The sequence below is a fragment of the Coenobita brevimanus genome, unplaced genomic scaffold (assembly GCF_032717465.1).
Source record: "Coenobita brevimanus isolate Jiangsu-jjx unplaced genomic scaffold, ASM3271746v2 jjx.HiC_scaffold_143, whole genome shotgun sequence".
Taxonomy (NCBI): domain Eukaryota; kingdom Metazoa; phylum Arthropoda; class Malacostraca; order Decapoda; family Coenobitidae; genus Coenobita; species Coenobita brevimanus.
In genome coordinates, this window is record NW_027642265.1 from 3,779 (window position 1) to 17,051 (window position 13,273).

General features: G+C 40.6%; 2 protein-coding genes across 2 annotated transcripts; both read left to right on the plus strand.

Moving 5' to 3' along the window:
* Positions 1-1,936: 1,936 nt before the first annotated feature.
* LOC145389583 (zinc finger MYM-type protein 1-like) lies at positions 1,937-2,928 on the plus strand (the record flags this gene model as incomplete). The annotated part of the gene is made up of 1 exon (XM_080264838.1): positions 1,937-2,928. A coding segment is annotated over one exon (992 nt), but the record flags the coding sequence as incomplete, so codon positions are not given.
* A 309-nt stretch (positions 2,929-3,237) lies between these two features.
* LOC145389580 (zinc finger MYM-type protein 1-like) lies at positions 3,238-4,230 on the plus strand. The gene has a single exon (XM_080264836.1). The coding sequence runs from the start codon at positions 3,238-3,240 to the stop codon at positions 4,228-4,230; it is 993 nt and encodes a 330-aa protein (XP_080120962.1).
* Positions 4,231-13,273: the final 9,043 nt, after the last annotated feature.

Below are 13,273 nucleotides of genomic sequence, written 5' to 3' on the forward strand. Positions count from 1 at the left end.
TTTAATATCCTCACTGTTCAGCAGTACCCTTACTTCATCATTCTTCACACACTGCTCACCTATAATATCCCGATTATCCCTCTTCACCTGACCTGCCACCCTAAATATCATATTTTTCCTTTCCCCATGATTTAGGTTATCAATTAAAAGTCTCTGTGACTCAGACTTTGCCCTGTACCTGGTATACCTCTCTTCTAGCCCTATGCTTGGCAGCCAAAAATTCCTCTTTGCTACCAACCTTCTTCCATTCCCGGAAAAGCCTTCTTTTCTCCTTAACTGAAGCTTCTACACCCTCGTCCCACCACCAAGTTACTTTATGTCTTGGTGGTCCTCTTGCCCAACCGCATGTTACATCAGTAACTCTCAAGAGATTGTTCTTGAGGGCTCTGTACTGTTCATTAACGCCTCTGTCTATAGCTCCCTGTTCAGCCACCACTCTCCTCAACTTGCTATAGAAGGCATCCCTTACTACTTGGTTTTTCAGCTTCCATATTTTCCTCCTAGGTACATAAGTCCCCTTTTTCATCAATCGTTCCTTAAGCACCATATCACAAATCAGTAGTTTGTGCTGCTGCACACACTCCTCACTTCCTCTAACTTTAACATCCCTCACTAACCTCCTATCGGCCCTCCTAACCAGAAAATAATCTATCTGACTGCTATTTCCCCCAGACTCATATGTAATTAACCTACTGTCTCTTTTCCTGAAATACGTGTCGCACACAATCATGTCCGTTGCCTCCCCAAACTCGAGCATCCTTTCCCCTTCTGCATTCCTTATACCATATGCACATCCCTCTTGCACTCCTTCATAACCTTGTGCTCAGTGGCGGCGCCAAGGGGGGGCTTGCAATAATGAGCCAAGCCCCCCCAATATTGCCAGATTCCAAAGGCGAATTTAGGCAGGACGTCCCTTATTTGAACTTTCAATTTTGTATTACTATTTACAAATAATACACAAAAGTTGACGAAACGAAGTGTTATAAGTTTAGGAAAAGATTCAAGACAATAGATTAAATCGTGATTATTATTTTTAGCTGTTAGCATTTAGCAGATTCTGAATTATAGTAATTTCACGGAAATTACGGAAAATTTATCAGTTGACTCAACTTCTAAGGAAAACTTCCAGCCTAGTTCTAATACTAAGGGTAACTTATGTTATAATATATTCTGTGAAATTCTTGTAATTCAGATGGTTAGTTTACATATCCTATAATGAAAATGATAAGTGAAAGTAAAATACAGCATTATTTTATTAAACTACATTAGCCATTCTTTTAGTGTATTACGACTGTACGATTATTATCTCGTCTTCAGAAATATAATTGAATGTCGATTATGTCATAATTCGAGGCAGGAAGTTAATAAATTTGAATATATTTGATTAAAATGAAGTAAAGGATTCACACTGCTATAGGGCCTACATGGTCCTAGGCTCCTAGCCTAGCCCAGCATTCACGAATCGAGTGCACGATGAGCCATTCCTGTTCGATTCCCGTCAGCTACCAGACCAGTCTACCACGCGACATGGTCGTGTGTAGATCTCCGAGTCTGTTGGCTGTTAATTGCTTAGTGCAGTAGACACTGAATTACTGAGCAGCTGAGCTTATTAGTTGTGGTTTTCGTCTTGCACTGATTTACAGGTATGGTGTAAGTTGATTTTTTTCTACTTACAAATGTATATAGGCTACTATAAGATTATAAGAAGCTGTGGAAGGAAGAATAAAATAGTGTGAAAATATCTGGTCTGTTGTAATGCTAATATGCAGTTTTATGCTTCTGTGATCTGTGTGCTTGTTTATGCTGTTTTCCCTGTTTATGAAAGTAACTGATGGTGGTTTATCATATTTGATCACATAGGCCGAGTTGATCATGGAACGCTACCTGTTACCCAAGATTCCCAAGAAGAGGCCGTGAGATGATGATCCTCCTACAGACACACCTGCTGTTAATGAGGACCTGGACAGTGGTGATCGTGATTGTGAGTCTGCAGCCTTACTAGGTGAGGCTAGTGCAGAACCCCAGCCACAAGAGGGCACTTCTCACACCCATGGTGAGAAACTACTACCTGGACCCAAGGACCTGAGCCAGCTTCCAGATAGTGGTCCCACCTGTCCAGACTTGAAGAGATACCCAGCCACAGAATACAGTGGCCAGTCAAGGTCATTCAACAAGAACTGGCGTGATCATCATTCGTGGCTGGAGTACTCCACGACCCTAGATGCTGCATTCTGCTTTGCATGTCGTCATTTCGGTCATGTACACTTAAGCAAATGTGAGAAGTCCTTCACCCATGACGGCTTTCGGAACTGGAAGAAGGCAACCTCATCTCTGAAGTCTCATGTTAATTCAGCAGGACACAAGTTTTCTATGCAAGCTTGGACAGAGTTTAAGATGCAGAAAGCAACAGGTTCTAGGATCCTACATGCTTTTACTACCAACCATGAAAAAACTGTAAAGGAAAACAGACATTACATTAGAGCAGTAATAGACGTACTGCTCTACACAGCCTGCCAAAATGTTGCCCAAAGAGGTCACAAGGAAGACACTGATTCTGGCAACAAAGGTAACTTCCTGGAACTGCTGGACCTGATTTCCAGGTATGATGACATTGTCAAAAAGAAACTGAGTGGTGGTCCTGGCAATGCTAAATATACGCACCACGATATCCAAAATGAACTGCTCGCCATCATAGCTTCAATAATCAGAGAGGACATCAGCAACGAGGTCCTAAGAGCAGAGCATTTTGCCCTAATGGTGGATGAGACCAAGGATGTCAGCAAACAAGAACAGCTGTCCATTGTGGTGAGGTATCTCCACAAACAGAGCCTTCATGAGGTGTTCCTTGACTTCCACAGCAGCCGAGGGTCTGGATGCAGACTCATTGCTCAACAAGATCTTGGAGACCCTGGCCAAATGTGGTACTGACCACAACGCCTGCATTGGCCAGTGCTACGATGGAGCTGCAGTCATGTCAGGGCACATCAGTGGTATACAGGAGAGGTTTAGGAGAAAGGTACCACAGGCTGTGTATGTCCACTGTTATGCTCACAGGCTCAACCTTGTGCTCGTTGATTGTGTACACAATATCCAGGCTGCAGCAGAGTTTTTTGTGGCTATACAGAGCTTGTACAAGTTCTTCTCTACGTCAGTAGTACATGAAGAATTTATAAAGGTGCAAAAAGAATTAAATCCCACAAGGCAGCACATAGAGTTGAAGCAACTGTCTGACACAAGATGGACCTCCCAACATGCTGCTTGTCTGGCAGTGAAAAGAACCCTACCTGCCATAGTGACAACCTTGAAACGTCTCATGGAGGAGACAATGCACACAGAGCCACTGAGGCAAAGGGCCTGTGCATCCTGCTAGATCAGCAATTTGTGACAATTCTGATGGCCATGGAAAAAGTGTTACTGATGACCAAACAACTGTCAAACCACCTCCAGTCACATGACCTTCAGCTGGCCTCTGCAGAGGACTTGATGCAGTCTGTCATGTCTGGACTGACAGAAATGAGGACTGAAGCTGCCTGGAAGGAGTTAGAGGAGGCTGCTGAGGATTTGTGCAAGGTAGTTGGGATACGCACTGAGACTGAGCGTCCAGGTAGACAACGATCTGCTCCCAGACACCTGGATGAATTCATCATAACATCCAGTACAGGTCAGAGGGATGGAGCTATACCAGATGCCAGGAGAAGGACCTTCTATGCCATCATAGATAGAATGCTCAATGAGCTGAGCAGGCGATTTTCATCTGATGCCTGTAATGTTCTGATGGGTGCTGCTGCCTTGAATCCTAAGCACATTACATTTCTGGACAAAAAAGCGCTGTCAGGAATGGCAGCCAGTTATGGAGTGGCAGAGGGTGATCTTGCAGTGGAGGTCCACCAATTGACAAGACTAATAGCTAGGAAGAGAGACAATGGCCTGGAAGTGTCCACACCACTTGAGCTCGCAGCCATGCTGGAGTCAAACAAGGACACCTTTATAGATCTGTATAAACTTGTATGCATTGCAGTGACCCTCCCTGTCACCTCAGCTGCCTGTGAGAGGAGCTTCTCATGTCTGAAACTCCTCAAGACATACTTGAGGAACAGCAGTGGCAACAACCGCACCAGCAACCTTGCTGTAATATCAATTAATTCTAGGAGGGCCAAACAGCTGAACATTGATGCCATTATAGACACATTTGCTGCCAATCACCAGAACAGGCGCATAGTTTTAAAGTAACGTGACAGTCGTTACACCTTGATTTAAAAATTCTTCTGATTCTTCAGATTGTATTAACTTCATAACATAGAATTTTTTCTGTCATGTTAACTGCTTGCTTACACATGATGTCTAAATTAATTGAGTTAAACTTCAATCTTATGGAATAAACTGGAAATAATAAATGTTATTATGTTGCGTATACATTAATCTGAATTTCCTTGCTAGTTTTATGTATTTCATTTGGCAGAATTTTTGATGAGATAAGAAATGTTATACATTAACACCGCAGTTTCAAAGAGTACAGGTGTCTAAAATGAACCTCAGTACATTCGGATATTATGAATATGTACATATCAATTTTCCATCAACACTTCAGTTTGATGACATTTTGTGAAGCCCCCACATTTTACCCCAGCCCCTCCTCAGCCCCCCAATGAAAATTTCCTGGCGCCGCCACTGCTTGTGCTGCTTCACCTACATGACCATTAAGGTCCCCTCCCACAACCACTATCTCATCATCCTGCATACCACCCACTACATGCATTAAATCATCCCAAAATCTATCTTTCTCTGCTTCATCCAATCCTGGCTGTGAAGCATATGCCGATATAATCACAGCTATCCTTCTACCGAACAGAATTTTCACTACCAATATCCTATCGCTTGCTCTCATAACATTCATAACATATTCCACCCATTTCTCCGCAACCATCACACCAACACCTCCATATCCGTCTGTCCCCCCTTGCCAAAACAACTTATAGCAACAGTCCTTCCCAACAATCTTTCTGGCTAATTAAAAAAAAAAAAGAAAGAAACTGGACCACCAAATTCATGTCCAGATGGGCCTAGAGCCAAAACATAACAATGCAGACACATTCAGACACTTACTAGAGAATGAAGGCAGAAGGTGCAGTTTTGTTCCACTTTTTATTCTCACTTCCTCTTCTCCTCTATGACAAAGTCCATGAATGACAGTCCAAACAGCTCCTGAAAAAATCATTTCAGTTATAGAACCTTAAGCTGAATAAAAATATCTGATGGCAGCAAGAACATCATCATCTAGAGATAATGAGTTGAAGTCCAGATGACTCACACCATAGGAAAAGCTTCCTTAATTGCTTTTTTTTTTTCTCTCTGGAAGACAGCAGGAGGTGAAAGGAGAGGGACTGGGTGGAGTTAAACTGGGGAGGATATGAGGTGAGAGGAGGTGTAATGGGAGTGGAGGGAAAAGGTGCAGTCAGACTGGGGAGGGAGATGTCACAATATAAAGAGATTTCACAAAATAAAAAGATGCCACAATGAAGTGAGATGTTACAAAAATGAGAAGGGTCACACAAAGGTTTAGAAGACTCCCTATCATCTTCTTACCATTATATTTCTCTGTCATGTGATTTGATGCATGTGATTTGATAACCACATTAACTGAGTTATCAGGTAAAAATACAATTCATTATCTGATAACTTATTCTGGACTTATAAATACACAGTACAGCAATGCTGTCTTTATAAATGTCACACATATCCTGTCTTTTCAGTGTCAGAGTTTATAATGTTCAGTAACTCTGACTTCATCATCCAAGGATACTTTCCATCATAATACTGTATTGTAAGCAATATGCAGAAACCATAACATAGCTGGTTCTCAAATACATCAATTATAAGTTACTATGTACAGAAGTAGAGAAGCAAGCCTTACATTCAGTATTAACACATTCCTGCACCCGGCCTGAGGTGATTCTAATCCTCCATCTCGCACCAGTGTTTTACTAATGAGCGTACCTCACTTTTTTTTTTTTTTTTAACAGATAATGGATGTAAAAATTACTGGTGGAATAAGTCACGACGCTGGGAATTTTAACCTTACTGCCCCACCCTGCATACATTTTTTTCTTTTTTAACACCTTTCTAAAGCTCTGATTTTAAGCTGAATGCAAAGCAAGGAAAACTCACTTCTCTGGGAAGAAAGTATGGATGAGGAAAAAGAAACCTAAAGTAAATGAAGATAAACATAACTGTAAAGACACAGAATGCAGAGAAAAAAATTACCATGCCATCCTGATCTTCTTTTGAAAGGAATCCAGACATGGAGGTGATATGTGAAAGGGGAAGGAGTGGAAACGGATTGTTCCAGTCAATCAAATGTGCTGGTCATGGAAGTGTGGGAATTTGTACGGAAAGGGGAAGGGGCTTGGAAATATCTTATTCAGCACAGTATTATTCTTTGTAATAAAACAAAAGTACTGACTGCCTAATAACCTTTGTACAGTTCTCCTAGGCAGTGGAGGGGTGGCAAGCTTTGCAAATTTGTGGAGGATAAATCTTACTGAGGGGCTGGGTTGATGGGCAGTAAACACAGCAGGGAACAATGCCAGACAAAATCTTGGCTGCTGGCTTTATACTACCATTCTAAAACTGCTTTTGAGCCATTTTTCAAACTAATGTTTTTTGGGTGTGATATCACTGTTGCAAAAGTGGGGGTGAAAAAGTAAGATGCAGAGATGACATCATAGGTACAGGGAAGTGTATAACAATGCTTTTATCATTGTGAAAGTCTTGACCCTTCATCTGCTCATCCATAATAATTTCTTGAACATTCTGAAATTTATGACTGATAAATATATTGTTCTCTAAAGAAATATATATATATATATATATATATATATATATATACCCCAAAGTTAGTTAACTCTATTACTACTAGGGGTTTCCAAGCAACAAAAATCTGGCATTAACCAGAATCAAATAACTACTGTAGATGTGGAAGGACTTGGGTTATTCGGTATGGTATCCTTAGTGATATACAGTAATGTCAGGATACTCTTGTGCCAGAGAAAACTTAAGCAATGAATCACCTTCCCTCCCTCTTGACAGGTTACAGTGCCTATAACCCTAATGCACTGCAGTTTGTATATTTCAATATTCCTTGTACTAGATCAGGTTTGGTTCACATTTAATTCAATAGTCAATATCTTATCAAAATCTACTGACATACAAAAAATTCATACAATTGGCAACATTTTGATTTACTCACCCACTGGACATAGCCGTTTTATTAACTTCCTAACATCTTTTCTGTATACAATTCATGAACTTATGTACAGATTCTCAAGCAGTACATTACAGTACTGTATACGGTTGGCAAATGCACCTCAGAGCTGCAGTGTTTAAAGGTCTATCTATCTATCTATCTATAGCCCAACGCCCTAATCCCGCAAAGGGTGGCCGCAGACAAAACGCCTCCAAGTCACTCTGTCACCCACCATTTGACTCCCCTCCCCCCAACTCACCCCCCCCTCCCTCATATACCTCTCAACTCCATCCCTCCACCTTATCCTCGGTCTACCCCTCCCTCTCCCTCCCTCCACCTCACCTACATACACCCTCTTAGTCAGTCTTTCATTTAAAGGTAAAATTGCTAATTTTTTGCCAACCTTTATGGTAAGAACATTATTTTTTTGGTGTAGAGTCTCAAGACTGCTAGGAAATATTTATATTTTTGAGTGATGTAGATGGATTAGTCTGTGCTGACTTGCACTGTTATACAGTGTCTGTGCAGCAGAGATTGTACCAGTAAAGAAAATTATAGTACTGTAGAAGGGACATTCTTAGTTTCTAGATAATGTCAAGAGACTGTATTGTGTATGGAAGTGTGTATGAGTACTCACACAAAAAAGCAAAGCAACATTCCAGTGGTAAACACTAGAGCAATTTATGTTCCAAATGTAAATCATATTCTGTTCAATATTTTCCTTTCATATATTGTTCTAAACATTGTAACACAGACTTGTTTGGCTGTGAGTGTGTGTAGCCTATGCAGTGGCCATCCCTTGACAGTATACCACTATTAATTTTTAGTCTCCCTGAGCACAGGAATTAACACTCCTCAGATACCTTACACAGATTAACAGTAATGAAGGAAGAGGTGTTTGGTTCCAAGTGATAAGTTTGCCATGCTGAAGGAGACGAGACATTTAAAGACTGTAAGTGGTAGGGAGAACCCGTACTAATGGAAGCTTGTCTGTTAATATCGTTACCACAAGACAAAATGTAATGTTTCAACACCACAGCTGTGAAAAACCTTGGTAATATCTCATTTACAATAATTAGTGTTCAGTGGGTGAGGGGAAGTTTGGCGTACAAAGTAACCTGTACAGTATACCTGATACTGTAACAAAGCTGTTACAGTTATTAGGCAACTTATATACCATAAACTCTCCATTCACAAGGTCAGTAGTCAGATTCAACATTTTGATGTCTACCTGATCAATCAAACTCAGTGTGTGTGTGCGTGCATGCATGCATGTCTCTGTCTTTCGCTCTCTGTCTGTCTCACTTTAAATGTCTGAAGTGAGTCGTCTAGGCCTGGGTCCCTACACTCTGACTGGGGCAATAAAGGATTAGATGATGGATGGATGAGTATACAATCTCTCTTTCAACCAAGATGAATGATTTAAGTAGGTACCACTGAGTTACATACCTCAGTTATTACTGCATGTTAGTCCCAGATCTTTCTAATCAAACACAGCAGCCAAAATCAGAGTTTATGGTCTGTTACCAATGTGCAGTTACACCACTTTGTACTAGGCATATAAGAGGCAAACTTCCCCTTTTAGAGCTGTGAGCAAGAAGATAATTATAAGCCTGTATATAAGACAGATATTTGTGCAGAAACTTCAAGTAGATTTTACCATCAAGTATCAAGAAAATTGTCTGACTTAATGATTGTGATGGAAATGTACAAAATTGTCCAGTATGTCTGTAGGTTATAGGAAAGCTTTTAGTGTCTGCCGTGCTTTTACAAACATGTGACAGTGCTCTAATCACGACAGAATTTTAATGTACAGTGTGTGGTTACTTGTAGTAGTTTATATTTCCTCTCTGTTTTAAGTCCCTACAATCACCAAACCAATGTTAACAGTAACCTTCCTAGTAATCTCAATTCCGTGCTGTATTTCTGTCATTTTGGAGATTTCATAATGCCTCTTTCTCAGCAAAATATTTTGCCTATTACATCTTATTTTCCTCTTGTAAGATGCTGTTATTGTGAATGCCTAATGCCAATCTGTCTGGCTGAGCAGACCCACTGACCACAGGTAAGCAACTGGTTCTATGGATCCGTCCTACAGGTACGGTATAGTACATACACTGTACAGAGAACTGGTACCCCTTATTGGTAAAAAGTGTTTCACCGGGATAGGACCAGGGTTGTTCTCAGGGCAAGGTGCAGGAAGCATGAGGAGGTTTGGCTCCTGAGTGGACAACTCAGCTGCTCCACCCAGGGTCACAATGCCACCACATGCAGGCTCCTCTTCAGCACCTGCTTTTGTAAATTACTGATGCAAACTAAGGCCATACTTGAAATAAAGAAATATTAAGGAGAAAGATAAGGTGTAATATGCATACCTTAATTGCAGAGAAAAATGTACTGTATTATGAAATCTCCAGAGCCATTCAAAATATGGCCCTTAGTGTAATGGTTATGTGTAATGATTTGTACAATATCCTGACCATTACCCCTGTACTGCACCAATACACCCACAACATTTGGGTTATGGAGGCACTTGTATCACACCTATCAACAGCCTTACCCTTCTCTACATACACACTTTTATACATCTTGGCAGTTCACATCACTACACATGCACACACACAAATGCTCATCACAACCATACACAATAGACCTGGCTCACTTACTTGTACATCCCCCTACCTTTACATAATACATCCCTCACTTCCTGGTACCTTTGTCGTAAATTGTTTCTGAAGCCCTATCCACTCGGTTATTGTCGGGTGTCAGTAACTGAACATAATGAGCCCATAATTAGCTAGTGAGCAATCATAACGAGTCCACACTAGAACATCTCGCTCATCCGCACATAACTTAGTGACAACAAAATTACTCTCTTGTGGCTCTATAAACAACAGGATGCTGTTGTGGGGTTCAAATAAATATGTCAATAAAAAATAAATCAATAAAAATCCCAATATCAAGAATGACACTGAGGTTGAAGTACGTCACCAATATGGAATGGAAGAAAAAGCAATTGGACCGGAGATGTGGAATTAGTGAGCTGATTATGCACTGTATGTAGGTGAGGTGGAGGGAGGGAGAGGGAGAGGTAGACCGAGGATGAGGTGGAGGGATGGAGTTGAGAGGTATATGAGGGAGGGGGGGGTGAGTTGGGAGCAGGGCAGTGAAATGGCAGGGGACAGGGCGACTTGGAGGCGATTTGTTTGTGGCCACCCCAAACGGGATTGAGGCGTCTGGCAATAGATAGATAGATAGATAGATTAAAAAATAATAATAATAATATAATAAATCAATCAAGTGAGGTGGTAGGGCTACAGAGGTACATAGTATCTGGTACAAACACATAAATACACAAACCTATACAAGCCATATCTACATCACAACTTTTAACTCCCTCACTCCAATAATATTCATATTTTATTGTTGCTACCGTACTTTCAGAGGTTTGAATTAAGTTTGGCTGAGACTTTTCACACTGGATGGGTTAAGTGGGGCTTGCAATAACCTTTTCAATATGAGAGGCCTTTCTTAATATGAATTTGGAAGTAGCAAGACTAATTTTAACTAACTGATCATCACTGAGTTGTCTTTATCTGTGGCAGTGCGTATGCACCTCTAGATCCTACTAGATATTTTGAACTTTTCTACAAGTTAGCTAGTCAGATCACCAAATATTTTCATGACTCAGAGGCAAATATCTCTTGCCTCTTTCAGGTTTAGAATTTTGTAGAATCAACTGCATTTTTTTTTCTTTAATAGGTAAATTTTGCACTGTTCAACCAAAGTGAAAATTCAAACTGTCACTTTACCTAGTTCCAGACTGTGTTATTAGGGTAAAATATTTAAATTTTCTGTTGTGTGTTTTGTCTGATGTGAATGTACTCAGTGCAAAGAAGACTACAGGTGTTGCTAAAAATAAGGCTTGTGGAATTTAAAGAATGGCATGCCAGTGTTTATAAGATTTAGAGCATACTGTGAGTTAACTGTACTCAACCATATTAATTTTAGGTCAAACAAAATGAATAACAGGACATGCTGCAGGTTGTACACGAGTGACTACATCATTACTGTAAAGAAATTCAAAAGAGTTACCAGTACTGCACCGTGACTAATCCCTTCAGCCTAACAACTGCTCTGATATTTGACTTTTACTAACCTCCAGACCATTATATTTAATACAGAAGATGTGATAGGAAGCGTTATGAGGAAAACACTGAGGTGGTTTGGCCATGTGGAGAGGATGGAGGGTGAAAGACTGACGAAGAGAGTGTATGTGAGTGAGGTGGAGGGGGGAAGAGGGAGGGGGAGGCCGAGGATGACATGGAGGGATGGGGTGGAGAGGTATATGAGAGAGGGGGGTGTGAGTTGGGAGCAGGGGAGTGAAATGGCGGGGGACAGGGCGACTTGGAGGCGATTTGTTTGTGGCCACCCCAAATGGGATTGAGGCGTCTGGCAATAGATAGATAGATAGATAGATAGATATTTTTAAAACTTGGGGGGGTTCAATATCAGACAAATTACCTTCTTCTCAGCTAAAGATCCGCCCTATACTGAATAAAATTATCTGGTGGTGGTGTGCTTAGAATACCAAATGCTATCACGTTGAAGGGGTTAACTGATGAGAACCCACTTTACTGACTGGCAAAAGTATGCAGACCCAAGAGCCATTCTTTCTGCACACCCTCTACACACACTTTAGCTGGAGGGTAATAAAGGACAAGACCCTATACCTAATGCATACTTATCTAAAGTTAACACCACCAATGCAGATGGCTGTTATTTTACTCTTACTATCTCCAAGTGATTTTATTTAGCTCAGGAATGATGTTTCAACCTGGGGACACAGATATAGCCTACAATAACCCTATATGACTAAGGTTCTTAAGCTAAATGAAACTGTTCAGCAGCCACAATAATAAAACGTACATTGTTCCGCCCTACCTCACCACATCCTAGGGTTGGAAAAGAGGTTTAGATGATGATGAGGATGAATTATTTAACCGAGTCCAACTGTGAAGTGTTTGGCAGCTCCTGGATATGTAAACAATCTCACACACTACTTAAGCAACAGAAAATTAATGAATATACCCCAAGCCATTTGTAACTCAGTGTACACCTTGCTCATACGTTACTCCTGAGAGGCGTAGTGTTGGTGCTGATACTGTCAATACCTGCAATGTATGGTGAGCAACTGTGCTGGTGTGTGTACGGTAGTGTATGGAAGGAGCGTACTTGGAATACCCTGATATAGTATTAATGATACTCCTGTAATATAAAAAAAATACTGGTGAAGCACTTAGAAATAACTGAGTATAAAACCAAACACAACATACTTAGTTTCTACTCAACTAGGTCAAATTTTTATAACTTATATTGTACTTATTTCTGCTTCCACATGTTTTTTCCTGACTGTAAGTCTGTGTGTGCCAAAGACAAAATGCATAATAAAGGTCATTGTGACTACATGACTCTTTCTTATCCTATTTTTTTACAGGTAATGAGAGCACTATTTTACAGCATAACACTGGTTTATATTTCATACCTACATACATTACTGTACACCATTAATATCAATATTCATCATGATATTTTATGTACTAACTCCAAAATACAGCAGCCATACAACCTCCAGCATGGCTCACACAAATACCTGTCCTCTACCTGGGTGTCAACATCTACTTGGTTTTTCATTCATCCATCCTACAAAACTTCTACTGGTGTCATTCATCACGCATCTGGAATACTGTTCAATAGATCAGCATAAAATAATGGCTATACATTCAGTCATGCCCTTTCTTATAATATCTCACTCTTCAAATTCTTCCATCTCCACAGAGTATATATATTGTGTGTCTGAATTTTCATATTTTTCAGTGTTATGCACTATATACTGTCTTCAGTATTAATATTAAGAAATGGGGACAGACACAGCAGTGCGTCCCTGCGTCCAAGGCCTGGAGGGGCTGGGTTTACAATGGAAGAGTTGAGAGGTAGGATGGGACTGGAGTGTATTAGTGTTGTGATGAG